At 40.9% G+C, this 26,668-nt stretch overlaps 1 protein-coding gene across 1 annotated transcript; it reads right to left on the bottom strand.

Annotated features, from left to right (window-relative positions):
* Window positions 1-675: 675 nt before the first annotated feature.
* LRIT1 (leucine rich repeat, Ig-like and transmembrane domains 1) lies at window positions 676-25,852 on the bottom strand. The gene is made up of 4 exons (XM_033942957.1): window positions 25,806-25,852; window positions 21,198-21,664; window positions 12,749-13,054; window positions 676-1,984 (listed from the first exon to the last, which is right to left on the bottom strand). The coding sequence occupies exons 1-4, from the start codon at window positions 25,850-25,852 to the stop codon at window positions 909-911; spliced, it is 1,896 nt and encodes a 631-aa protein (XP_033798848.1). The 3' UTR covers window positions 676-908.
* Between the last annotated feature and the right edge of the window lie 816 nt (window positions 25,853-26,668).

Raw genomic sequence — 26,668 nt, 5'->3', positions numbered from 1 at the left:
TCCTCCTTACTGATGTCTCATCGGGCCACACCTGGAATCTGATGCGGCACACAGTTTGCAATACAGTGCTCTAAGTGGTGGGCATTGCGTGCTACACTTAGATATACCTATTTACTCCTGCCATAGATCTGTTCTAAATGGGTATGCCTACATTAAGTTGTACCAGTACGAGCTTATGCTAGCATTCTGTAAGGACTCTTGGACATGCTAGTGTTCTTATAGAATATGTATGTATATTCACCACCTGCATTATTGGGGTGCCTACATGGAGATACCTGGTTACAGAATTGCCCTCATAGTTATTATATAGGGTCCATTGACAATAATGGGATTTGTTAATGTGCACTAATATGTACTAGCAATCTAAACCTTAGACTGAAAACCGCTTGGGGATAAGGAAGTGCCTGAATGTAACTCACCTTGAGTTACCATTTAATGAGCGTGAACTAAAAGTAGAATAAATATCATCTGAACAGTGAAAATAGTCTAAAATAAAAAACAAAACAAAACACTGAACAAGCTACTGATCATATACATATGAATAGCCAGTTTTACTAAGCCAATTTAATTTTCAGAAATAACAGTGAGCAGGATGATATAGGGAAATAAACATATTATGTTCTTTGCTTTGAAAAAGAAACAGTGAGAGAATATACACTGTGGAAACAAAAAGTTACAAAAAAAAATCTATTCACTAACCCACTGTAAACACCATGAACACAAGTTAATATGGCTGTCATTTTGATTATTTCAAAAAACTTCAGTGTAAAACATCAGTCATCTTCCAGTGCTGGCAATTTGGGATCCTTCATAAAAGGCATGACTTTCATCCAAAATTACAGATCTTCAAAGGAAACAGTGTCAAGTTGAGAGCTGCCAGTAACTGCCACATGTTGTCAGATGATATGTCAGCAAAAGAACTCATTTGATTGATCTTCCATCTTTGACACGACTTCTGAATCTACACTTGACCGTGTAGACAGCAATCTCTTTGACTCATCTGTTGTATATCTAGACAAATATTTCACTGATATTCCCTTGGTCTTTGCCCCAGGAGAGAAGCTTTGAAATGTGATATAAGTGTCTTGGATGTCCTTAGCTTTTCTTCCTAGACATTTTTTGCAACGCCTTTTCAGGGCGCCACAGCATACTATCAATGTCAAAGGAACTGCAATGACACAGGCCACACTTATAACTACCACGTTTATGAGTTTTTGGGTTCCACTTGCACTGGATGCTTCATCGGTGGAAAAGATAATACACTGCTTCTTCTTGGGAATCAGCCCTTTCATACAAACACATGCAATATACTTTGTCTTAGGCATGAGTCCATCAATTGCGATCTTGGTCTTCCCTGGTTCAGCATTGATTCTACGCATATCCTTTTCTCCAAATTTAGCATAAAGAATGCTGAAGAGTATAACATGTTTTGTCTGAGGTGTTTTCCATGCTAATGAAATGCTGTGATCTGTGTCTCCAATGACTTTCAATGCTCTGACTAAGCACTCGCTCTTGGGTTGACTGGTGGGTAGATTCAATAAAAACCTACCCAAATCTTTTTGGCCATCCTTCACTCCCATGGCAGTGTTTGAAATTGTACTGTGTTCTCCACTATTTAGAAGTTTCCCACTGTCATTGATCTTATAGTCCTCAAGAACAGGATTTTGTTCAGCATTAATATGGATTGATCTATCTGCCACAGGAGTAGAAGTTGTATATGTCATGGCATGCTTAGCAGCCAGTTTGTCATAAGCTGCTGCTTCCATAACACCATCTTTTCCAGTCCATGCTTTCATAGAATTATGGTTGACACTACCTGAATCATTGGTGGAAACTGAGTCTGTGACAATGAGAAAAATGAAGTTTTCTGTTGCCCCAACAAAGTTCTTTGCCTTACAGATGTATTGTCCAGAATCTTGATAGGAAACAACAGGCAAGCCTAGGATGGACCAGCTTATGCCATCACTTGAAATTTCCTGGTACACTACAATGAAAACATACATTATCAGTGACTATTATCATCGTAATGTAGTACAATGTTCCTAGGTTCATAATAGAGGCCCCCTTTTACGAAGCCGCATTAGGCTTTTTTATTGCCGGTCATGGCGGTATTAACTCCCATGCTCATAGAATTTGTATAAAAAGCCTAATGTAGCTTTGTAAAAGGGGGGGATAGACAATAATGTACAAATTGCATTTGTAATTCATTTGTACTAATAATTATTAGCAAAATCATAACTCCAAGAAAATACTATTTTGACATTAGTAGAAAACAGTAACAGTTTGTAACTGTAAAGATGGACTGTGGTAACCCTTACTGGTCAATTTGTCATATTATAATATGAGTAAAGCAAAATGACCAGTAAGGGTTACCACAGTCCATCTTTACAGTTACAAACTGTTACTGTTTTCTACTAATGTCAAAATAGTATTTTCTTGGAGTTATGATTTTGCAAAGTACGTATGCTCACTGAAAGGGAAATTTTTCAAAAGCCATCGTCACATGTAAATAGATATTTATCCAGGTAGAAGACTGGCATCACTCAGGGTTTTGAATGTATAAGTGCCAATTTCACCACATACAAGTCTCACATTCTTCAAAATCAGACATCTAGAAAATTTCAAGGAACTGAGTGAAATTTTTTTTTTCTTTTTGAACTGCTTTTTAAAACCACAGAGGTCGACATAATTGCATCCTCAGTCTCTCATGCAAATCTCAAGACCAAACCAGCAGTTAGCTGAAATGCCTGCTTTGGAGCACATATAAAATGGTCACATTTAGCTCTGCTGTGTGTGCTGCAGATCTACATGTCTAAGAAACAGCTTTCAAAAATAACTATTTATACACACTGGTCATTTACATGTATAAATGCTGCTATTTATAAGTGTAAAACTATCTGCACTTTCTAGAATGTCCTCCAACAGTGGTAAAAAAAAAAAAAAAAGACATATTATAAACAATTGGCTTCAAAGAGCAAGTTTATGAAAAGAGCAAAGATAGATTTGTCAAGGAAGGTCTGCTGAAAGTTAGAATATAAGAACTGCCAAACTGGGACAGACTGAAGGTCCATCAAGCCCAGCATCTTGTTTTCAACAATAGCCAACCCATGTCCCAAGTACCCAGCTAGATCCCAAGTAGTAAAACAGATTTTATGCTGCTTATCCTAGGAATAAGCCATCTCAGTAGTGGCCTATGGACTTCGCTTTTAGAAATTATCCAAACCTTTTTAAAGTTATATTTTGATTACTTTTCTTATGTCTCAATTAGTCTTCATTAATCTCCTCTCTCTGGGTGTTGAATTCCCGAGTTCTATAGTTATGGGACAGTTAATAATAAAGCCCTGGCCCTTATTCTTAATAGCATCAATTTTCTACATTAATAAAAACTACATGTTCACTGAGTGGGGTCCTTTTACTAAGGCGTTTTAGCACGTGCTAAATACTAATGCGTCCATTATAGTCTATGGACACGTTAGCATTTAGTGCGCGCTAAAACGGCTAGCGTGCCTTAGTTAAAGGACCCTAGTATTTTGCAAAATAAAGATAGGGATCATCAAGCAGCATTAATGTTCTTATTTTAGAGAATGTACTGTACATGTATAAATAGCAACATGTACCTGTGTTGATGGCATACACATGGAAGTCATGGCTTTAAGAGCTGCTAATTTGTGCATATAGATTCCCGTCCCCATGAGTAACTACAGGAAACCATCTCCATGTCATTCTTTAAGGAGAGAGGAAAGAATCAGAGAAAGAATTGGCACAACCACTGACCCTCAAGCCTTGCATTGAAGAATGCTGGTATAGGACTGAGGTTGAGATGGACACTAAAGAATGACATGGGATGGGTTCCCACGGTTTCCCATGGGGATGGGAACGGTGATGAATTTTGTCACCATGTCATTCTCTATGAATGCACAGTTATCTAGAAGGGCATAGTGAATCCATTATGAGTGGTTTGGGTGGTCTACATAAACTGACATATATTTTCCAATTTTATAATAGGGAAACATATCCATTTTTTAAAATTCCATATTTCTTTTGCACCTGCACTGAAGCAAGTGCAAAAATGAATAAAGGGCAGGCACAAGATATCATCAACCTCCCATCACCCCCCAAACCTTTCAACAGCATCAATCCTCCACTTCCCAATCACTCCAACAACATCTACCCCACCAACAGCATCAACCCCTTCCTTTCTGTTACCACTCCCTGATAACATCGATCCCCAGTTTCATCAATCTTTCCACCCTCCCTCTTCCACTCCATGAGCATACAGAAATCCCCACCAAATCAAATTCAACTTGAAAACAAAGGAAATCCCCCACCCTCCTGATGGTTGTTGGTAAGGGCAGAAGCAATCTCTGATTCCTTCTGTCCCATAGGATCCAGGGTTCAAAATGGTGCTAGTTGATCCCATGATAGTCTTGCATTACTACCACAAGAAACCAAACTGCCAAACTAGGGTTGTTCCTTCTAGCTTCCACACAAGGCTTCATGTAAAAACAATTAAATTTCCTGTCAACTTCTGATATGCAGAAATCTAAAGCACATATTATACTATACTATATGAGAGTCAGCAGATATAAAGGAAGTAGAAAATGGCCCCAAATATTCACAGTGCACAAAAGCAGAAAATCAAATAACTTATTAAGTCACATTATGGAATCACAAGAGATGAGATCAAAACCACCATACAAAAAATGGAGGAAAAAGGCTCAGAAGTCCATATGTGTAAAAACTCAGTCATAATTCAATTGTTCCCATGAAAAACAAACTAATTCTCTTTCATTGGCAAAAAAAAAAAACCCTTCCATACAGATCATAGCAGTTTATTAGTTCAATAATAGTTCATTAGTTTTAACAAATCATTAGTTTATTTCAATTCATACCACACCAAACCATTTTTTTTGTATGATGGTTTTGATATTCTCTTGTGAACCCAAATATTCAGCCTGTAGCAGTCAGTTTTTTTTTTTGTTTTTTTTTTTTAATGTTTACCATCACTGCCTGAATTAGCTACCAATATTCAGTAAAGGCCGCGTCTGGGCACCTGCATTGAATATTGGGTGCAAAATGTGAGCGGGCAGGCTGCCAGAGCTTATCCAGGCCTGGCTGATATTCAGCCAGGGTCCAAATAAGAGAGTTATGTGGGCCCTAGCTAAATGACAGCTGGGATCTGTATAACTTTTTATTGTGGTTTTTAAGCAAGCCCCCCCTGATTTCCATAGGGATCCCCCTTCTTTCCTCCTCCCCCCACCCACTGCAATGATTGTCTTCTTTCCCACTCCACCACCAAAATATCCAACTCCTCCCCCCCCCACACACACAGTATAGGTAGGCCCCCTCTGAGCCTACTGTATTTCCTTGGTGGTCCATAGGGGTCATTGGGGGCAGGAGCAAAGGTTACTTGCTCCTGTTCCTTGCGGCTGCTAGAAGATAATGGTTGCCACAATCTCTTCTGGCAGCATGTGTTACTAGAAAAGTACCAAAAGCTGCCATGAGAGGCAGCCATTTTCTTCCAGCAGCCACAAGGGACAGGAGTGAGTGGCCTTGATCCTGCCCCCTAATGATCCTCATGGACCACCAGGGAAATAAGATAGCCCTGGGTGAGAGGTTAAGTATACCCGGGGTTAAGTCCTCCTGGGGGGTTGGACCTCCTGCTCCTGGGGATGGGAGGGAAGATTATTGCTGTGGGCTAGGAGGAAGGAATGGAAGAAGGGGGATTTGTAAGGGGATTAGGGGCTTAAAACAAACAAAAAAAAAAAATGCAGCTTTTGAGCTGTCCTAAATTAGTCCATTTAGCTATGTAAGTGCCGGCACTGAATATTGCCAGCACTACTACTACTACTTATCATTTATATAGTGCTGAAAGACATACGCAGCGCTGCACATTTTGACATTTATAGACTGTCCCTGCTTGGAAGAATTTACAGTCTAACTTGGACAGACAGACATGACATATAGGGTTGGGGATGCAGAACCCAAGGTGAACGGAGTTGGGTGTTGAAAGCACTCTCAAAGAGGTAGGCTTTTAACTGGGCCTTAAACACTGCCAGAGATGGAACTCACCATAAGGATTTGGGCAGCTTGTTCCAAGCATACGGCACAGCAAGGCGGAAGGGATAGATCTGGAATTGGCAGTTGAAGAGAAAGGCACTAATAGGAGGGCCTTACCAGCTGAGCAGAGCTCTCTGGGGGGATCATAGAGGGAGTTAAGTGAAGAGAGATAGTGAGGGGGAGCTGAGTGAGTGCATTTGTAGGTCAGTAAGCACCCACATAACCGCGAGCTCCTCTCTAACACTGTTCCCGTAAAACCCCTGAGCATCCCACTTTTTTGTGAGCAGAGATGATATTTATTTATTTCATTTTCTATACCATTTCCCCAGGGGAGCTCAGAACGGTTTACATGCATTTATTCAGGTACTTAAGCAGTTTTCCCTCTCTGTCCCGGCGGGCTCACAATCTATCTAACGTACTTGGGGCAATGGCAATATTCAGTGGCAGTGCCTGGTTTAGTGCCACTAAATGGTCGGAGTTAGGTGGCCCCTCCTCTCATGTCTACTTAAATCCCTTAGAGTATCGGCAACAATAATATTTATATCTACATATCTTTTAAAGCAATAGAAATAATTGTGCAATGAAAAATGTCCAAAATGATATACTTAAAGGATCAATGAAGACAAATTTATCATAAAATTAAGTTAGCCTAAAATAGAAGTAAAATCCTTTCCTCTGATTCTCCAAACTATGGCAATCTGCCAATGCAGTAAGCCATTATGGCACCTAGAATGATAGCAATTTCTTTCTTCCTTTCATTCTGCTGAATTACTCTTCCTAAACATCTTGCAGTGTTAGTGCAAGCAAGCTTTAAATGTGATTTACAATGACAGGAAGCATAAGTCACACAATAAAAGTACAATAGTTATTCAGGGTGCACAGGACAACTATTTCTCTTCAAACCAACTTCAGAATTATCACCAAATGATCTTTACAAAGCTGCTTCTGTTTGCTCCTTATTTTGTGCAGAAAGAGCCTGAATGTCAGGAGAGTCCTCAGGCAAATCAAGTAAAAAAGTGCTAGTTTTGGAGCACCATCCAGTGATAACATTTCTCACAAACGAAGGGAAAAAGCCAAAGGAGATCCATGAACACATGACTGCAGTTTATGGCGAGTCTGCCTCATCATCCTTCAAAGTAAAATTTTGGAGCAAGCAGTTTAAGTTGGGTCGAGAGTCCATTGAAGATGACCCTCACAGAAACTGCAAGAAAGTTGAGGATTTAATTTTGTCAGACAGAAGAATTATTGGGCACTCAGCAGGTAAAGTTTGGAAAATAAGTTGGACATGTCCAAGGCTAGCAGAAGATGGTTTCCAAGAATGCTAGCACTATGTCAGAAGGCCAAGAGGCTCCAGTGCTGTCAGGAAAACTTGGAAATGCTCTGTGAAGACCAAGTGATTTTTTTTTTTTTCTTCATCATTTGGTGACTGGAGATGAGACTTGGGTCTATCACAGAGATTCTGGGTCCAAAATGGAGTAAATGCAGTGGAAGCACAAGTATCCCCCACCCCCAAAAAGTTCATGACAGAAAAATCTGCAGGCAAAGTCATAGCAACAGTCTTCTGAGATGATGACGTATACAAAGTTATTCAGAGTATGCGAAGTTATTCAGAGTAGTGAAGACACAGGGGGATTGCGAAGATCTGCAACGTGACATAACCATGCTCGAGAAATGGGCAGCGACATGGCAAATGAGGTTCAACGTGGATAAGTGTAAGGTGATGCATGTCTGTAACAAAAATCTCATACACGAATGCAGGATGTCCGGAGCGGTACTTGGAGAGACACCCCCAGGAAAGAATCTTGGGAGTACTGGTCAACAAGTCGATGAAGCCATCCATGCAATGCACGGTGGCAGTAAAAAGGGCGAACAGAATGCTAGGAATGATTAAGAAGGGGATCACGAACAGATCAGGGAAGGTTATCATGCAGCTGTACTGGGCCATGGTGCGCCCTCACCTGGAGTACTGCGTCCAACATTGGTCGCCGTATATGAAGAAGGACATGGTACTACTCGAAAGGGTCCAGAGAAGAGCGACTAAAATGGTTAAGGGGCTGGAGGAGTTGCTGTACAGTGAGAGATTAGATAAACTGGGCCTCTTCTCCCTTGAAAAGAGGAGACTGAGAGGGGAAATGAACGAAACATTAAAGATAATGAAGGGAATAGACTTAGTAGATAAAGACAGGTTGTTCACCCTCTCCAAGGTTGAGAGAACGAGAGGGCACTCTCTAAAGTTAAAAGGGGATAGATTCCGTACAAACGTAAGGAAGTTCTTCTTCACCAAGAGAGTGGTAAAAAACTGGAACGCTCTTCCGGAGGCTGTTCTAGGGGAAAACACCCTCCAGGGATTCAAGACAAAGTTAGACAAGTTCCTGCTGAACCAGAACGTACGCAGGTAAGGCTAGTCTCAGTTAGGGCACTGGTCTTTGACCTTTGAGCCACCATGTGAGCGAACTGCTGGGCATGGTGGACCACTGGTCTGACCCAGCAGTGGCAATTCTAATGTTTTTATGTTCTAATGTACCAGCTTTCTCTGAAAACATTTCTGTCTGCTATTTCTGTCCCAGGGGACGGTAGTATAACCCTACCTATATATTCCTTTCCTTCACACATGGAATTTCTATCCATATGGATTACACACTGCTATCTATGTCATGCAGAATGTTTATTTTGTTTGATTAAATTCCCTCGTTAACATATATTGCAACCCCACCCCCAATTTGATCTTTTCTATAATTATGATATAATTTGTACCCAGATAACACAGTGTTCCATTGAGTGTCCTCCTTCCACTAGGTCTCCGAGAAGCCTATTATATCTACCTCATCATTCAGTGCTATATACTCTAACTCTCATATTTGATTTTGTAGGCTTTTGTATGCAGACCCCTCTATGAATGCTAGGGACTATTTCTAGCAGAAGAGTCATGAGTCATGAACACAAGACGTGTCTTATTGTATCATCTTTTTGAAGTATATGACTGTATGAGCCACCTTATAATTTTACGTGACACACTTTAATGTTATTATATCCTCTTATACCTGTGTGTTTATCTAAGATCTGTACACACGACTGATGAGCTTGTTAGTTGGGTTTTGCTAACTGCCTCTGGTGTTAACCCAGAAATTCAATGCTAGGCCATGTTCGAGCTCCGGCAATTAATTTTCAGGAATAGGGACCTGGATAAAACACAGCTGGTTAAGTGCAACATTCGGTACTTATCCAGCTATGAAGAACCACATAAAAATAGGACTGCATTTTGGGCCCCTGTTTCAAAGCCATGGTAGCAGTTCCGTAGCATCATATGCACCAAAGCCCATTCAATTCCTATGGGCTTCAGTGCATTTGCTGCGGAAGAATTTCTACCACAGCTTTGTAAAAGGGGTCCTTTATGTGGTCCTTTTTATACAGGTCTTAACCAGTTAAATGCTGATACTGGGTTGCTTGGGGGCAGTCCAAGATGGTGGCAGCATGGTTTCAGTGTCTCTAATAGAGATCACTAGAGGAACTCAAACTTTACCTGCTGAACCGAAATGCTTCACTCAAAATGCAACGGGAACGTCTGATCCAACCCCCCTGTGGCAGCATATGGGGTAGAGGAAAGAGATGCCAGACAAGGAGGAAGGAAAGACAGTGCATCTTAGGAAGTAGGAGAGGGAAAGAAATGCATGATCACCTGCGAAGAGGGGGGTATGGAAGAAGAATATGATGCCACCCCAAATTGGAGGGCTGCCTATGTTCCAGTAAAATCCCTCCCTCCCATTGTCCACCAGCTCTCTCTCTCTCCCCCATCCCAACTCCTCTGTTTCACAATTTGTTTTCTAGTCCCTCCCCCTCCCCACCTCTGATCTGCATTTCTCCCTCCTCACATCCCTCCCTGCCCCAACCCCTTGGCTAACTTAAAACTGCTCCAAGGAGCCCCATGGTCCAGGCATCTCTTCCCCTTCTGTCCCTCTCCCTTTCTTCCCTTCACCTTCCCGGTCTCCTTTCAAAGTCAAATCTTCTTTTTCGGAGGGGCCCCAATGTGGCAGCCATTCTCAAGTTGCCGGCATTGCCCCAAAGCTTTCCCTCTGCCGTGATCCATGCATTCTGATACAACTTCCACCTGGGCGGATCGAGGAAAATCTTCAGGGCAGCGCAGGCAGCTTGTGAGAATGGCTGTCGCACTAGGGCCCCTCCAAAAAAGAAGATTTGACTGAAAGGAGACCAGGAAGGTGAGTGTTAGCTTTGGGGCCCAGGGCAGCTGCCCTGTTTGCCCTCCCCTAATGTTGGCCCAGGCTAAACCGATTTATGAGTTGTAGGGTTTTTTATTTTAAAAAAATATTCTTTTCTGTAAATATTTTGCTGCTTGGGACAGTCAGGAAGTATTTTGGATATGACTTGACCTGTTATGAACTATGGACTGAATAATTTGTGATTGGATATGAAAGCATCCCTTTCATTTTCTCTCAGACTGTTTTTCCAATAACCCAAAATTCAGAAAAAGGTATCCAGCACTCTTACAGTGGGATAATGAGGCTTTTGTGTATTTTAATGAGTATGATAATACAGTTTGTGCTAGCAAACATCTCATTATGTGATAATTAATGGCTAATACAAAGCTATTCAGACTCCAAAGTCTAAAATTTTCCAAATCAGAACATTTAAGCTATTCATGTGACGAGCCTGAAATGTAATTCACCATTGCTTCCTTTCCAAGCTCAGACTAGATGGCACAATCTCTAAATGAACATAAGAAGATTAACTTGGCTTACTTGAGGTTGCAGGGAAATCAATTTTCAAAGCAATTTATACAAATACTGTAAAAAGTAGGGATGTGAATTTGTTAGTGTACATTTTGGCTTCTTAGCTTGTCTTAAAAAAATTGCATTCAAGATTTCTTTTCTGAGCTATATTAGAAAATGAATGATATGTTTCAGCCAATTATTTCTGGCAACAAATTTCACCCAAATATGAAAATAAAGTAATATGGTTACTTTGCAAGGAAAAGGATAAAATAAAAATCTAACAATATAATATATAAATATCAGGATCATGGCAGAAAATAAGAGAAATAAAGGTCAAAGAAATTTAAAAAAACAGAAACGAAACAAACCCAGCAAAATAAAACAAAAGTTATAAAATAAGATTAACTCTAGTCTGTTATTAATCTGAAGACAAAAGCCATTTAGTGAAAAAGAACCACAATGGGGGCAAAATTCAATAGAACATAGCAATCAGATTTAAAGATGGAGAATAGACCTCAGTGTCAGCAGGGATATAGACTATAGCTAATATCCCACAGACCTTAATCTTATTGACAAGTGGTAGGTGCTGCGTACTGATAGCCTGGATTTGGCATTAAGGCTCTGAAGATGTTGTTACCAGCCACGACATGATCATCGGCCTGGCCTGTTTCTGTTCAGTGGTTTTTACCATTAATCATTTTCAGCTATTTTTTTGCTCCTACCTGCTAACTTTAAACTTGTGTGAAAGTTTTTTTGCCTATGATGCTGGGTTGGAAGAGTGTGGGCACACCTCTCCGTTTGAGGCTTTTCTTTCGCTTAAGTAATAAGCAGTGGCGTACCAAGAGTGGGGCGGGGAGGGGGGGGGGCGGTCCACCCCGGGTGCAGACTTAGGGGGAGGTGCACAGCTGGACAGGTCCTGAAAATTCCTGGGCTGCGACGGCACTCAGCGGCATCAGCGCTCCCCCCCCCCTCCGTGACGGCTCTCAGCGGCATCGGTGCCCCCTCCCCCACCCCGTGACAGCACTCAAGTTTGGCCTCGTTCTCCCGGCATCAGTAGAACTTCAGATCGGCAACAGGTGCTCAGTCAAAAGCTTCCCCTGACTAAACTGCCTGGGCGGAAACAGGAAGCTGAGTCAGGGGAAGCTTTTAACTGAGCACCTGTTGCCGTTCTGAAGTTCTGCTGATGCAGGGAGAAGGAGGCCGAACTTGAATGCTGTCGCAGGGCAGGGGGGGGGGGCGCCGATGCCGCTGAGTGCTGTCGCAGCCCAGGAATTTTCCGGACCTGTCCGGCTGTGCACTCCCCCTAAGGCTGCACCTGGGGCGGACCGCCCCCCCCCCACCCCACCCCTCTCTTGGTACGCCATTGGTAATAAGCTAGCTTTCTTGGATTGTGTGGTGCTTTTGTCTTGGAGTGATATTTTGGAATTTTTGTACTACACTTCCCTCCACTCCTCCCTGTTTTTTGTGGTTGTATACAAAAAGTACAAAGCAATGAGTTAAAAGGATGTACCGTTTATAAGTTTATGCCAATGTGTAAAAAGTGAAAACTGAACCAGAATCTACAACGTGATAGCCCTGTAATTACTAGGCTATTAAAACAGAAGCTATGACATAACAAAATTTTGGAATGAGATTTTTGTGAGCCCCATCCTAAAAAAACAAAATCAGTTACAAAATTGGCTCATTAAGGGCTCCTTTTATCAATCCGCGCTAGCGGTTTAATGCGTGTAATAGCGCGTGTTAAACTGCCGGCCGCGCTAGCCGCTAACGCCTGCCTTGAGCAGGCAGTAGTTTTTTGGCCAGCGTGGGGGTTAGTGCGTGATTAAAAGTTGCACGCACTAACCCCACTAGCGCGGCTTGATAAAAGGAGCCCTAAGTGTATTTTATAGTTTCAAAAACTATGAAGACAGATATCTTTCAATACTAAAGAACAGCCATCAGAGATTTAATGACAAACTCACCTGTTCCATTAATTTGAAATCCATCAGCCCTTTTCCAGCTAAGTTCAGGAGTGGGTACCCCTGAGCTACCACACTGCAGCAACACTGTGCTACCCACGGTGACCTTCATTTTTTCCACAGACATATGAACCACTGGCCTTTGGCATTTCTTCAGTTCTACTTGGCTGAACAAGACTCCAGAGAGACTCTGTGGTGCAAAACACTGCAGTCTTGGCTCTATAAATGCTACAGAAGAGGCTCGGGTGTTCAAAAAGTGCACCATATCATATAGGCTACAGTCACATAACCAAGGATTGTCCTGCAAACCTGCAAAGAGAAATCACTATTAGTTTTCTGCAAGGGAGTGTGTGGTGCAGTGGTTAGAGCTACAGCCTTGGTACCCTGAGGTTGTGGGTTCAAATCCCACACTGCTCCTTATGACCCTGGGCAAGTCACTTAATCCCCCAGTGCCCCAGATACATAGAGTGGGAGCCCGCAGGGACAGTTAGGGAATAATGCCTGAATAATTTGTAATCCACATATAATTGTAGGATATACAAAATATAAATAAAATAATAAATAGCATGTATGCACAGAAGTATTCAGACATATGGGAAACAACTCTATAACAGTCTAGTCCAAAGGGACACTTATGTGCATATCATTATAAAATACTAGTAAAAACTAGTGCATCAAAATGTAGGCATGCACATCTATGGCTCTGGTAAATTCTTCCCTCTAAGGCTAAGCTGAATAGGAGTTCTACGACTGCATTGCTGCCAGAAGGGGAGAGTGCTTCAATGTCCTGCTTTCAGTTGCTAGGGACAGGCAGATTCCCCGGAGTTCTGCAGAGCTCGCTTGTCCCTCGCTATTGAAAGCGTGATAGGGAAACAGCACCCTCCACTGGTAAGACTTTAGATGGAGGACTTCTGCTCAGCTTAAAAACAACATAGGCAAATATTGCCTGAAGGTAAATGTTAACACCTAAATGCAAAATTTACATGTGCATATTACAGTATTCTGTGAGTTGCCTATGTAAACATCATCCTCACCTATGCACTGCCCACGCCTCTCCCCTGTGACTGCCTCTCTAACAATTATATGCTCTATAAGTTCATAATTATAGTGCATAGGAATGCTACTGCCATTTATGCAATTAAGTGTCTTATGCGGGCCCCGGCTGAATATTGACTGGGACTAGCATAAGTTCCAGCAGCTAGCATTGGTCAGTGCCAGGGTCCAGACATAGCTTGGCACTGAATACCTGGGACTAATTTAGCCAGCCAAGGTCAGTGTTTAAAGAAATGCATGAACCCCACCAGCTGAATTGGCCAGCCTGTTTTTATAGTGATATAATTGTGTTTTGTTATTTTGTATGCTACCTTATATTTTAGTTTTTGATGTATGATTATTTTAGAAATGTACATAGCTTAGATCAGGGGTGTCAAAGTCCCTCCTTGAGGGCCGCAATCCAGTCAGGTTTTCAGGATTTCTCCAATTAATATGCATGAGATCTATTAGCATACAATGAAAGCAGTGCATACAAATAGATCTCATGCATATTCATTGGGGAAATCCTGAAAACCTGACTGGATTGTGGCCCTCGAGGAGGGACTTTGACACCACTGGCTTAGATATATTTGATGGTCAGTATATTAAATAAAAATGAAACATGAAACATCATCAAAGGGATGACATATCCTAAGGGAAGAATGATTTCCAAATTTGTAATTAACATATATTACAATGCCTGTTTTAGGCATACTGTGTAATCAAATAAAATTACAAACCAGCTTCTAACATCTTTATTTTATATTGCAATGATTTTAGCATATACCTGACACGAGGCAAATGTTTATTAATGAATCTTTTAACTTATAACAATTGTTCAAAGAACCGTACTCAATTCCTAAATTTGTCACTTTATAAAGAGTACTTTACATTATGAATGAGGTATGAGATGTCAGTAGAGGGTGAATAAAGGAATTTTTCCCTGTAATGGGGGACCCTGAATACCTTGTCAGTTCATCTATCGTTAAACACAGAGGTGGAATTAAATTTGTGGTGAAGCATTGATGTTTTCAGTTGCAGGCCAATGAAAAAATGCTTAGAAAATGATGTAGAATGGTTGTCTGCTGATGTACGCTACTATGTGTTTGCTCATCTACTCAGTAGTTGATTTTAATATTAGATTACAGTACTCCCCCGAAATTCACAGGGGTTCCGTTCCAGGAACCCCCTGCAAATTTTGAAAAACCGCAAATGTGGTTTTTCACCTGTCAAAAGGCAGGGGAGGCAGGAGAGGGCAGCTGGAGCGCCGGCAGGTGAAGAAAATCATTTGCGGTCTGCTCCGATCGCCTCTCCCTGTAGTAAAGTTGAGCTACACCAATCAGGAGCTGTTTTGACATGCAGCTCCTGATTGGTGTAGCCTGACTTTACTACAGGAAGAGGCGGTTGGAGCAGATCGCGAAAGAGCAAGTCTGCAATTCGCAAACCGCAAATTCGTGGGGGAACATTGTATATTGTAATGTAGTTGGTACACATGAAAATGATTTTTTTTTTTTCACTTTTTGCCCCATACGTATTGATTAAAGTGCTATGAGGTTATATATCTGAGACATAATTTGCTAGATGAAGTATGAATTTATTGCTGCTAATTTAGAGGAAACTGTGCATATGTATAAAACTGTACATATGTGTAAAAAGTATAGGCCTGATTCTATAAACGGCAACTTAGGTGCTACTAGGCGCCGTAATTGAAGCTCCCTAGTGACACCTAACAAAAATCCGCGCCTAACCTAAATTCAGTTAGCTTAAATGCCATGGTAATTGACTGAGCCACTGAAGTGAATTGAATGGATTAAAAAAATAATAATAATTAAAATTAAAAGTTAGGCATGGAATTCCACATGGTGCCTAGTGATGTCTAAGTGGAGGTGCCTTTCAACATCTAACAATGCCTACCTGAAAAGTAAGTATGGATAGGGGCAGAGAATAGGCATGGTTGAGTTAGGTGTTGCTAGGCATCCGAGATAAGAGCCGGTCAATTACGATAGTGAAAACTTGACCTAATGTTGCAGCATCTACCTTTAGGACACCTAGCAATGCATAAGTCCGTTTAGGCACGGCTAGGCATGATTCTATAAACTACTTAGCGGTTGATTGACATGCCCTTGCTCCACTCTCGCTCTGACCCAACACTATCAGTCAGAGTGTTTAGAGGAAAATTTTGGCAGCACTATCCATATGGGGCCGGATTCTGTATACAGTGCCGTTATTGGTGACTGCCTAAAAAAATGGCTGCCGATCGCATATCAGTCACGAATGGCACCGTTTAAAGAATTGTGACTTTTGTCAAAGGAAGCGTAGGCCAGGGTTTTAAAGGCCTGCATTTCTGGCATTTACCTTTGATAAGAATCACGTCTATGGAGGCATCTTAGAACGCCTAAGGTTGTTTCCAGTGTTAACCATGCCTACTTCATCCTTAGGCGTTCTAAGGCGCCTCCATAGATGCAATGAAGGTGATGTTTTTCTAGGCACCAGTAGGCGCCTATTTTTCTTTAAACGATGTTTAAAACATTTTAAATGGCTTTTACCAACTAATTTAGGCACTGTTTATTGAATATGAGCCATGGTGCCAATGAAAATTCACAGACAGGGGACTTAGGCCCCCTTTTATCAAGCTGCATTAGGGTTTATTATCATCAGCCACTGCGATAATAGCTCTGACACTCATAGGAATACCATGATCATCAGAGTTTTTACCACAGCAGCCTGCGATTAAAAAACCCTAATGCAGCTTCATAAAAGGGGGCCTTACTCATTTAACTACAGCTGCTAAATATGCAGGACCCTTTGACTATTGGCCTCATACTGTTATTGCAGTGTAAGTTACCAATGTCCAGCTGTACCTTCTGTACACTGCCTTGCATGAATCTTTTCATAGAAGTGGGACATAAATCTCAATAAAAATTGAATTACATTTTTATTTAATGTTAAAATGTGGAAAACAGCAAGTGTAATTGCTGAATATCTCATGTTACTACTATTCAAGGTTCAAGGTTCAATTTTATTTGATACATCACATATTCTAATAAAAATATGTATAAGTTTATTAAAACCTGATATACTTGTACTGTTGAAACTTACAGCAGTTCTCAGCGGTTTACAATAAAAGAACAATTAAAAAAGAAAAGAACAAGGACAGATATATAGGACAGATCTATATTTACACACAAAACACATATACTCTGTTTTACAAAGTCGAGTTGGCCATTTTAACGTGCGCTAAATCTACGCATGCGCTAAATGTTAATGCATCCATAGACTACCATGCATGCCTTAGCAGTTAGCGCATGGTTAGCGCACGCTAATATTTAGGGTGCGCTAAAACGCTTAGCATGCATTTGTAAAAGGACCCCCAAAGAGGAGGAAAAATATCAAATTAACAGACAGATCTTTACAAAGCCACACTAGCGCTTTTAGTGACTGTCACCGTGGTAACAGCTCCAACGCTCATAGAATTCCTATGAGGCGTCTGAGCTGTTACCACGGTGGCTGGTGCTAAAAATGCTAGTGCGGCTTTGTAAAGGAAGGGATTTATGAGGAAAGGCCACTATCAAAGTCACTTATCAAAATTAACAAATGTGGTCATTTAGGGGAGGGATACTCTCTCCAAAGGCTAGATGAAAAAGTGGGTTTTCAGTAATGTTTTAAAAGCTTTGAAATTGGACTCCAAGTGGATATGATTTGGGGGTGACGGGTCAAAAGCGCGTGAGAACAAAGGCGCGCCGACAACTGAGCACGGACAACTGAGCGCAAGGCTTAATCGCGCCGAAGAAAACACGTATTTTAAAGGTCTCTGACGGGGGGGTGTGGGGGGAAACCCCACTCTACTTAATAGGGATCGTGCTGTCTCACGCTGCCATGTTGGGGGGGTGTGGGAGGTGTAACCCCCCATATTATACTGAAAACTTAACTTTTTCCCTAAAAAACAGGGAAAAAGTTAAGTTTCCAGTATAATGAGGGGGGTTACAACCCCACAAACTCCCCACAACGCCAGCATGATCTCTATTAAGTAAAGTGTGTGGGGGGGGGGTCCCCACCAACACCCCCCGTCGGAGCCCTTTAAAATACAGTTTTTCTTCGGCGCGATGAAGTCCTGCACTCAGTTGTCCATGCTCGATTGTCAGCGCGTCTTTGTCCTCGCGCGCTTTAGACTATGAACCGATTTGGGAGCTGATTCCAAAGACAGGGCACTAAGCAAAAAAAAAAAAAAAGGCCTTTGATCGTGTTGATACCTATTTAGTCCTTTTAACTGAGGGCATAACCAGCCTGTTGTCTTGCAAAGATCTGAGGGAATGTGAGGGAGCATATGAAATTGTCAATGAATTCAAAATAGCTGGGTTGCAATGTATGTAAAGATTTATGAGTTAACATTAGAATTTTGAATTTAATTTTGCATGATATAGGCAGCATGATAGTGAAGAATGCCCCCCCTTTCCTAAACCGTGATAGCGGTTATTAGCACAGGGAGCCGTGCTGAATGCTCCGCATTGCTCCTGACGTTCATAGAGTTTCTAGAAGTGTCGTGCGCAGCGCGGAACATTCAGCACGGGTCCCTGTATTAATAACCGCTATCACGGATTAGTAAAAGGGGGAGAGGTATAACATAATTGAATTTACTTTTATGCCCTAATAACTTCAAAGCGGTGTTTTGTAAAGTTTGTAGATGTCTGATATTAAATTTAGAAATGCTAGCATACATAATGTTACAATAATCAATTCTGGAAGTGAAAAATGTATGCATCAGAATATGTAAGCTTTTGTTAAAGAAGTCTAACGGCCCATAGAGATCTAGCCCCCTCTTTTATTAATAATAATAATAATAATAATAACAGTTTATATACCGCAATACCGTTAAGTTCTATGCGGTTTACAGAAGATTAGTGGGGTACAAGTTGAGTTGATGTACAAGTTGAGTTAACTTAAGGGATGTGGGAACAATGGGGAGAAAGAGCAAGAGAGGGGAAGGAGGGAAGTGGGTCAGCTGTCTAGGTATTTCAGGAATAGGTGAGTTTTGAGGCGTTTCCTGAATACCTCATAAGTGGTGGGCAATAGGAGTTGTTCTAGGTCTTTACCCCATAGAGCAGCCTGATGTGAGAGAAGATGCTCATGGTGTTTTTTTAGTTTGCATCCTCTAACCGGGGGAGAAACGAAGTGCGAGTGGGAGCTTCTCTTGTGTTTGTTGGCTGAGAAGGAGAATAGGTCAGTGATGTATTTAGGGGTTAGACCGTAGAAAACTTTAAAACAGAGGCAGGCGAACTTAAACTTTACACAAGCTTCCATCGGCAGCCAGTGTAGCTGTTTGAAGTATGGCGTCACGTGATCGAACTTCTTTAGACCGAAGATTAGTCTGACCGCAGTGTTTTGCATTAGTTGTAATCGTCGCATATTCTTTTGGGGGATTGCTAAGTAGGCGATGTTACAGTAGTCGAGTTGACTTAATACGAGGGATTGTACCAAGATTCTGAAGGCAGAGTTATCAAAGTATGCTTTAATGGATTTAAGTTTCCAGAGGGTGAAAAAACTCTTTTTGATTAGGGAGTCCACCTGATCTTTCATGGTGAGGCATTGGTCCAGAGTTACACCAAGTATTTTAATGGTGGGCTGTATGGGGTAGTTATGTTTGTTGATGTCTAGTGGGGTTTTGGTGTCAAGAGGGCGCGGTGAAGCGACAAAGAATTTTGTCTTCTCAGTATTGAGCTTGAGTTTGAAGTCTGTCATCCAATGTTCCATCAAGTTTATGGCTTCTGATGCTTTTGGAATTGTTTCCGAGATGGAGTTGGCAAATGGGATAATAATTGTGAAGTCATCAGCGTAACTGAATAATTTTATCCCCAGCTGGGTTAATTGAACGCTCAGTGAGGTCATGTAGATATTGAAAAGCAGAGGGGATAGTGGGGACCCTTGCGGAACGCCGGATGGGTTGCTCCAGGTGTTGGAGAGATCATTGTTGAAGCGAACCTGATAGGTTCGGGACGAAAGGAAACCATGAAACCAGTTTAGCACTTCGCCTCTGATGCCAATAGCGTCTAGACACTGTAGCAATTTCGCATGGTCTACAAGGTCAAAGGCAGAGCTCATGTCGAATTGCATGATCAGGGCACTGAGGCCTTTGCTTAAAAATAGGTGCAAGTAATCTAAGATGGCCGCAATTACCGTTTCTGTGCTGAAAAGCGGTCTAAAGCCGGATTGAGTCTCATGAAGGAGTGAGAACTGGTCTAGATATTCCATTAATTGGGAGTGTACCAGCCCCTCCATGATCTTTACAAAGAGTGGTATGGAAGCAATTGGTCTGTAGTTGGAAACTAGGGCTGACGATTCTTTGCTATTTTTTAGAATAGGGGTTATTATTATGTGGCCTTTGTTGGTGAGGAATTTTCCGTTTTTCAGGTTATGGGCTAAGTAGTGCAGTAGAGATAGTTTAAATTCAAGTGGTGCCGCTTTCATGATTTCCGGGGGACATGAGTCCAGGAAGCAGTATGATTTGGAGTATTTGTTGTATAATTTGGTATAGTTATTCTAATCTATGTCTTGAAATGAATCCCAGAACATGTCTGCAGAGGTTTCATTTCCCTGTGTGTTAGCTATATGGTGTTCATTAGGTTCTTCTGTTGGGTAATTGTTTCTTAGTTTTTTAATTTTTGAGTCAAAGTGCAGGGCTAGGTCGTTCGCCGAGGGTAATTTAAAGTTGTGTGTGGGTAGAGTGTAGCGGGTGGTGTCAAATAGGTTAGTAACCAGATTGAACAGCTCTTTTGTATTAACTCCCCGTGAGCTGTTGCAGGATGAATTGATTTTGTTTGAGTAAAATGTTTTGCGTTTATCTTTTATTAGTTGTTTGTAGGTTTTTATAATGGCTCTCCAATTTTACTAAGGTGCGCTAACTGATTAGTGCGCACAAATTGAATTAGCGCGCTAAACGCTAACATGTCCATAGACTAACATGCATGCGTTTGCGCACCTTAGTAAAAGAGGGCCTAAGTCTTTAGAAATCTTTTCTCATTATTTCAGAGGTTTGGTCAGTGAACATTAACATGAGGAAGGACCCAGTGAAGCTTGAAGAATGCTCCAGAATTTGGCAGCTAAAAATGCAATATTATTGTGAAAGATACGGGGGAAGCCACTGCTTGCCCTGTATCAGTAGCATGGAATATTGGGTTTTGGCCAGGTACTAGTGACCTGGATTGGCCACCTGGATGGCTTGATGGACCATTGGGCTGACCCAATAAGGCTATTCTTATGTTCTTACGTCATTATGTCATACATTTGGGCTGCAAAACCCTAAGGAAATGGTGCAGTTTATGGAGTGTAATGCCACTACAGCGAAAGAGGAACAGTAAGTGTTAACACCTCATTATTCTTAATGTTCTGTATGCAGCTGGTCTTTAGTAAATGTAATGCCACTTACCTACGATGATTTTGGGATAGTCACTGGAGATGTAAGAATCTGCCTGGACATTCCACCAACTTGCAATTAGCTCATGTGGAAGGGTGATCAGTTTATTGCTGGATAGATCCAAATAAGTGATGTTCTTCGTATACAGAACAGCCTCATTTGGGACTGAGCCGAGTTTATTGTTATGCAAGTCAAGCAGTCTCAGCTGGGGCATATCGGCAAGAGCCTCCCATGGGAATGAAGAAAGGACATTTCCATCCAGCCGTAGTTCCTGTACTTTATGCAGACCCCGAAAGGAAACTTGGCTGAGGCTGACCATAGAGTTGTAGGGCATCCAAAGAAATTCAAGTTTTGAAAGAAGATGGAATGCTTCACCTGGGACCCTTCTGATAGCTGTTTTCTCTATGCGTAGTTTGATGGTGTCTAATGGGATACTGACTGGTGTTAAGGTCATCTTTGGATCATTACAAAGCACAACTCTATTTAGAGAGAGAACATAAAATTGTTTATTTAAGGGAACAAATTTAACTTTTATTATAGCTTAATGACTATTCTGAAAAAGCCTTTGTGAATCCATAGGTACAGGTTTCAAGTCACTCCCCGTGTGATCTTAAATAAGTCACTTGCTTTTCTTGTTATTTAAAAAAAAATAAAGAGTAAATAAACACATTGTAGACTGGTCTTCTCTTTCTGTCCTCTATATCCATTTCTAGGTTTTGAGAAGACCAGAGCACCGCTATGGAACCTGTGACCTTTTACTGGTAGAATATTCCAGATTACAATTGCTTTCTGCAGTCTGCTTGCTTTCCCCTTGTGTTCCCTCCCTACCATCCTCCTCTAGCCATATACTATCAAGGCTTAACCATGAGGTCCTTTTATCAAGCCACGCTAACGGGGTTAGCGCATCAGACATTTCATCACGAGCCCTGCGGCCGGCTAAAAAACTAATGCCTGCTCAATGCAGGCATTAGCGGCTAGCGCAGCAGGCAGTTTAACGCGTGGTATTACGCGCGCTAAACCCCTACCGCAGCTTGATAAAAGGACCCTCATGTTTCTGAGATCTAACAAGTTCAGGCTTTTCCAGGACATCGCTACAGGGGAAAGTGCTAGCTGACATCTGTTCCTTACACTAATGTATACATTTGTGGCTAGTTTCCTGTCATCCATTTCGCACCCCTCTCTTTTTGCTTTCGTTAAATCAGTCTCTCGTTCTTATTTAAAATTGTGATTTATTCTCCAGGTTTATTTTAAACTTCCATTCTTGCTAATAAAGCACTTGGAAATATAGAGATAGGAATTCAGGCCATGGTTGTCAGTGTTTTCATAAATGCTCACCGTTGACAACTGAATTTCCAGTTATCTTTTGCACCAGTATGTTTTTAATGTATTTTTATATAGTTTCTTTTTTATACTATGTAAAACCGCTTTGATATTTGATAAGGCCGTATATCAAATTTTTAATAAACCTGAACCCTGAATTAGACTTGGGCATTCACTATTGGACAATATCAGGACATTGGCATTGAATAATCCAGGTCTTGAGTGACTGCTGAAGTTACACAGGTGCTGTTCGATATTTTGTGCACGCACCTGAATGAGTAGCCTAATGTTTAGTTCAGTGGCCTGAAAACCAGGGGAACCAGATTCAGTTCCCACTGCAGCTCCTTGAGACTCTGGACAGGTCACTTAACCTTCCATTGCCCCAGGCAGAAAATAAATACAATATGTAAACTGCTTTGATTGTAACCACAGAAAGACAGCATTATATGAGTATGCAAATCTCTCTCATGCATAATCATTAGGGCTATCTCGAAAACCCAACTGGCTGGTGGTCTTCCAGGACAGGATTGGGAATCACTGCTCTAAGACAACTGTGAAGTACCAGAGCCCGATCATGGCTATAACCAGTACAGATCCAAACTTATTTCTTGAAAGATATTTTAGTAACAAAAGGCTAACATTTTGAAGACTTTTGTCTTTCAGCTGATTTTATGCAATAAGAACTATGATTAGGCTATGTTAATTGTGATTTCAACTTTAACTTCCCTGGTTTTCAGCCTGTTACTCTACCCACTAAGCTGGGTTTTTGGGATAGCCTTAATGAATATGCATGGGGCATATCTGCATTCCTATCATCTTTATTACATGCAAATCTCTTTCATGCATTTTCATTAGGGCTATTCTGGCTAGTGGTCCTCTAGGACTAAGCCATTTCTCCATTCTTTGAATTAGTCATAAATGTGAAATTCTTTTATAATTTATATTTTGTTTCTTATTCTGTTGTTAATTTCTACTAAAATTGTTGTTTAACAATTTGTAAAAGAATATAAATAAAAAAATAAAAGTACTGGGATTAAACACCAAGAGCCCGATATTCATTTCCAGTGACTGGTATTGAATATCCGGTCTATTTTTGGCTATTAAATACTTAGTTGGCCATGTTGATATTTAACACTGGCCAGCTAAGTTTATACTGGCAAAAGGTAGATCAGCTACTTGAGTGGCCTGATTTAGCCTCTCTACCTAGATATCCAGCAGTTTGAATTTTGTGGATAGCTGGGTAAGTCGCGTGATATAGTTGACTATGCGTTAACCACTAACCACTAATACTCAGCGGCCATCTCACACTGAATATTAGCACTTATGTAGCAATGTGCTTATTTACTTGAGGAATAGCCTAATGGTTAGTGCAGTGGATTTTGATCCCTAGCAAGCTAGGTTCGATTCCCACTGCTGCTTCTTATGACCTTGGGCAGGTCACTTAACCCTCTATTGCCCTAGATTAAAAAACAAAACATAACTTAGATGAGGCCACTAGTTTCAGAGAAAGAACCTGCATATAATGTGTACAGCCGCTGCTTAATCTAGTGCCACTATAGAAATGATTAATAGTAGTAGTTAGCTGGTCAGGAGGCATTCCTAGCTAGTTAAATAGCTCTGCAAATTGGGTGGCAAACTTTGTGTGCACCAAGGCTCTATCACGCATGTTAAACTGATCTCAGAAGAGATTAGCAAATATATGCTAAAATTGCCCTCATGTAAATGAAATAATTCCATATGGAAATTAGAATTTAGCAGGCACACAAGAAATATTATGGCATGATCTCTTCCTCTTGCTGTTTAAAGTGCGCTTCTTAAGGCCTAACATCTCACATCAAATGTTAACTTTTCACGCTTCCAGCAAGTACGAGGTTAAATCAAAAAGTAAGGGCAAAATGCATTTAATAGCTTTAATAGAAGTAACTGTGAGCAACTGAACATATCACTTTTCCACATGGTCCCCATGCAAGATGACACATTTGTTGTATCACTCAACTAGCTTCTGCATTCCTGCAGAGAAGAAATTTTTTGGCTGCTCCCGAAGCATGCTTTGTCTTTTGCTCTCTGGGTCACAGTGATGCACCCATCTCTCGTTTCTGGTGACAATTCTCTCCAAAATACTCGGGTCGTCTTTATACTCTCTCAGGAACTGGGTCACAACCTCCATACGGTGTTAAATGAGCAGATCTCTAAGCTGTTTGGGAACCCATCATGCGCAGCAGACTTTCCTGTATCTCAAGTCATCATGCATTATGGCAAATGCAGATCCATAGCTGATATCCAAATTTGCAGCCAATTGAGACACTGCTATCTGTCGGTCTTCTCTAACATTTGACATTCGCATTACTGCCTCCACAACAATTAACCAAAATTGTACCATTAAATAATGATCAAACTCAAGTATTGGCAATAATTTGGCTGCAGCTTTATTTAACTTCAACAAGTCTTAATAACAATGTGCTACAATTTATCACCCTTCTTCCTAGGCGACCCTCCCTCCAACTCTCCTTTTCCCCCATCAGCTAGTCGGTCATGACCTAGCTGCTCAGCCACCAATTCTAATAATCATGTTCACTTTCATGTATCCTATTTGCAAGACCTGCGGTGTTGCTAGGCCTCACAATTATCTGTGGCGGTGCCACACACAGAATAAAAACCTTAGAATACTTCTTACACCCCTCACCCAACTAGTGTCCGCCTGGCAGAACCCCCATTTTTACAGCAGTTCCCCTTTTGCCACGGTACATTCAGAATAGCAAGCCTTTTCTGAATAGCAAGCCTAAATGAAGTGGATATTGCCAGCACAGTGATTTCACTATTCAGATATTCAGCTCCACTACATATACAGATAGCACTGACTACATAAATGAAGGGCTGGCTCTAGCACTTAAATTAATATGGTCACTGCACCAGCTAAAAATTACTCTACACTCCATACTCTATCAAAGCAAATGAACATCTTTGATCACAGGTTGCTTAGAGAATAAACATGAGCAATTACAAAGGAGCCCTAGGACCTTCAGATTTTTCGAACTAGCTGCAATAAAAGTAAAATAATAAAGTTTAATAATCCCAGCAAAAAACTGAAAGATGATGACTTCTGCCTCTTTTCCCTCCTTATGATCTTGTACTGTGTATTGATTGTCAGTTTCTCCATGTTTGGTTCATTTGCTGGAATGAGTTGAGCGGGTGAGATGGGACAAAATAGTGGAGAGAGGAAGAGATGGCAGCTTTTTCCATTCTTTTGAAGAGGACAAAGTACAGGATGCATAAAATAGAAGGACAGAACATTTGTAGGACAGAAGAGGGAAGGCAAGAAAAAGGCAATATGAGGAAGATAGAGACATTCAATAATAGCACATGGCATCACTTTATAAGTGTATTCCTTCTTTTATAATGAGAAAAACTGAGCAGAGCATTACTTAATGTAGCTGATCCTATCTGCATTAATTAAAGCACAACCATGTCAAATAAAAGTATTTAAATCCCTTGTACTTACAGCTTATTCAAGATGCAATTGTAAATTATGGCCTCCATATATTTGTAATTAGAGGGCAGAACAGATGGCAAATGTTTAGTTGAAACCGAAATTAATGTTTTCATTAAAATAAGCTGGGCTGCCAAGTGATCATTCACTATAACGGGGAGATGTTCATTACAAAAGGTTTTATATCTCCATTAGAGAGAAATAACAGAAGCTAGACAGCTTGAGAAGAATGGAAGGAACAAAATGACCTGATCTGAGACATATCATGTTTTGTTGGTATTGGATGGATTAACTGTTGTAAGTAAAGCTGGAATTTTTTTGGCTTCTGCAACCTATATATAGGGTAAGGCAAAAAAAAGAAACTCCCAAGAGTTTTTTTTGCTGTTTTCTTAGCAACTGCTTGGAATTTCAACATGAAAATATATAGCTTTTTATTGGACTTACTATCTATGTTTATGTGAGTGGAATGAATCACAAAAGCACACTAGCGTTTTTAGCACCAGCCATGGCATTAACCAGCTCCGACGCTCAGAGGAATTGTATTGTATTTTTATTGTATTTATTGAATTTGATATATCGCTGTTACATATGGTAAGTATTAAGCGGTTTATAAAGCTAATAATAGGCACATTAAGAACAACCCTCTCTGTCCCAGGTGGGCCTCACAATCTAAAAC

This window comes from Geotrypetes seraphini, chromosome 4 (genome assembly GCF_902459505.1).
Source record: "Geotrypetes seraphini chromosome 4, aGeoSer1.1, whole genome shotgun sequence".
In the NCBI taxonomy this organism is placed as follows: domain Eukaryota; kingdom Metazoa; phylum Chordata; class Amphibia; order Gymnophiona; family Dermophiidae; genus Geotrypetes; species Geotrypetes seraphini.
This window is presented reverse-complemented; position numbering and strand designations above follow the sequence as displayed.

What these genes read in the sequence shown, in the direction of transcription:
- LRIT1 (XM_033942957.1), bottom strand. Translation starts at nt 25,852, where the DNA reads ATGTCTCTATCTTCCTCATATTGCCTTTTTCTTGCCTTCCCTCTTCT. An exon ending in TTTCTTGCCTTCCCTCTTCT is followed by an intron (nt 21,665 to 25,805) that starts GTCCTACAAATG and finishes CTCTCTAAATAG; the next exon opens with AGTTGTGCTTTGTAATGATC. An exon ending in CTATCCCAAAATCATCGTAG is followed by an intron (nt 13,055 to 21,197) that starts GTAAGTGGCATT and finishes TTCTCTTTGCAG; the next exon opens with GTTTGCAGGACAATCCTTGG.